The sequence below is a fragment of the Triplophysa rosa genome, unplaced genomic scaffold, assembly GCF_024868665.1.
Source record: "Triplophysa rosa unplaced genomic scaffold, Trosa_1v2 scaffold170_ERROPOS77850, whole genome shotgun sequence".
NCBI lineage: Eukaryota > Metazoa > Chordata > Actinopteri > Cypriniformes > Nemacheilidae > Triplophysa > Triplophysa rosa.
In genome coordinates this window covers 1-2,058 of record NW_026634174.1, presented here as the reverse complement: position 1 = coordinate 2,058, position 2,058 = coordinate 1, and the positions used below count along the sequence as shown (strand labels likewise).

Here is a 2,058-nt window from a genome sequence, read left to right as displayed (position 1 = left end):
GAGAGAGAGAGAGAGAGAGAGAGAGAGAGAGAGAGAGAGAGAGACTCTTTCTGTGTCTGTGTCAATAATGTGAAGTGAGATGAGCTGAATGTGTCTGTCACTCACCTCTCTGCAACTTTAGACATTTTTAAGCGATGCCTGTCTAACTGCATCTGCCACTGCTGTATCTGAAAGAGAAACACTCAGCATGTGATGACATATGAACGAGGATCTAGTGTACACTCTGTATACTGTATAGTCTTCACACTATCTAGTGCTAATGTGACTACAACCCTGACATCTTACATTTAACTTTCATTAACACATACATTATATTTGCATGCTATGCTATTAGTACATGTTTTAATGCTAATCATGCTGATCCTTCAAACATCTCAGTGTCACTAACAGTAATATTATTAACCATGAGGACTAATATCATGTTGATACTTGCTATATTATAATATTGTAAATAACCCAGCGTGATATTAATCTTGATTACTAATATCATGTTGACAATATTATAATGCTGTAAATGACCCAATGAGAGTAACAATGATATTAAAGGAGATTATTTATTGTTTAAATACGATAAACAAATTGTAATGCTGCTTTTAAACAATCCACAGCTTCTGTTTGACAATTCAACACACTAATTGATGCAGTTAGGTTACATTAATGAACAATGAATCAAGGAAAACTGCAATACTACCATCATGTATTATAATAACATATATTGTGTCATTTAGTTGTTTATTTATTTAAGATAGCTGTTATTAAGCCTCTTATTAAGAAACCGCACTTAGACCCAAATGAACTAGGAAACTATAGACCGATACCAAATCTTCCATATTGTTTTTTTTCAAGAAGATATTTATGAACATATTGAATTAATGAAGTGAAATTTAAAAAAAGTAAAAAAAACCTAATAAATTCAGCACAAAAGTAATCCCTGCCCCTTGACGTTAAACTGGCTTCTTATAAAGCGAATCAATCGGTCTGTGCAAGAAACTGAACGCTATTATCAAATCATCGGGTGAATTCCAATCGCATTCATGTGACGCACTTATAAGGCCAGATCCTTTGAAGTGCAAGTTCTGGAGGGAGATGAACAGCTGTTTTCGTAATTTTTTCCTTTTTTAACAACAGTTCACATGGTGTAGTACTCCTCCTGCAGTTACTTTCAAGGGCACAAGAAGCGTTTTGAAACACGACCTATCGCGTGCGCAAAGCTGCAAACCGACTGCCTGTGACTGTGGATTGCCGATTATAACATTGCAAATAACATTAAGTTTCTTGGACAGACCGATCAAATCGCTTTGTAAGACGTCAATCGTTATGTCCCGCGGGAATTACTTTAGTATTGAATGTAGCAGCGTTTTGGACTTAATGGCGTCTCAGGACGCGCTTTTCTAAAAGCACACCGTTCTTAAAGTCTCTCCACTTCTTTGAAATGTTAAGGCGGGCCAGGTAAAGATGATTGACGGACCGCATTTGGCCCGCGGGCCGCCAGTTGACTAGCCCTGGCACAGATCATGCCATACCGCTAGATCACTTACAGAATTATATTGGTATTCAGGGACGAGCCTTACAATGGTTCAGACCATATTTATCCAACAGATATCAGTTTGTTCATTTAAATGAGGAATCATCAAATCATATGCCAGTAAACTATGGTTCACCTCAAGGATCGGTTTTAGGACCCTTGCTATTCTCTATATACATGCTGCCCCTCAGAGTCATTATTAGAAAACATGGAATTAGTTTTCATAGCTATGCAGATGATACTCAGTTACACATGTCATCTAGACCAGACCAAACCTCAAAATTAACAAAACCGGAAGAGTGCGTTCAGGACTTAAAACATTGGAGGACTAGTCGTTTTCTTCTGCTAAATTCAGATAAGACAGAGATATTACTTATCAGACCAAATACCTTTGAGCAGAATATTACAAATAGAAAGATGCACTGTTACCTCAGCAAGTATAGTTAAAGACCGTTCTTTTGAAAACCACATCTCAAACGTCACAAAAACAGCCTTCTTCCATCTTAGAAACATTGCCAAACTGAGGAATATTC

The 2,058-nt window shown here is 37.1% G+C and overlaps 1 protein-coding gene across 1 annotated transcript in view; it reads right to left on the bottom strand.

Moving 5' to 3' along the window:
* Positions 1-458, bottom strand: part of rgs7b (regulator of G protein signaling 7b) — a 3,509-nt gene extending 3,051 nt beyond the window's left edge. Inside the window, exon 1 of the mRNA XM_057327080.1 lies at positions 106-458. Within this exon, the coding sequence (XP_057183063.1) occupies positions 106-152 (47 nt within the window). The 5' untranslated portion in view covers positions 153-458. The remainder of the gene's footprint in view (positions 1-105) is intronic.
* Positions 459-2,058: the final 1,600 nt, after the last annotated feature.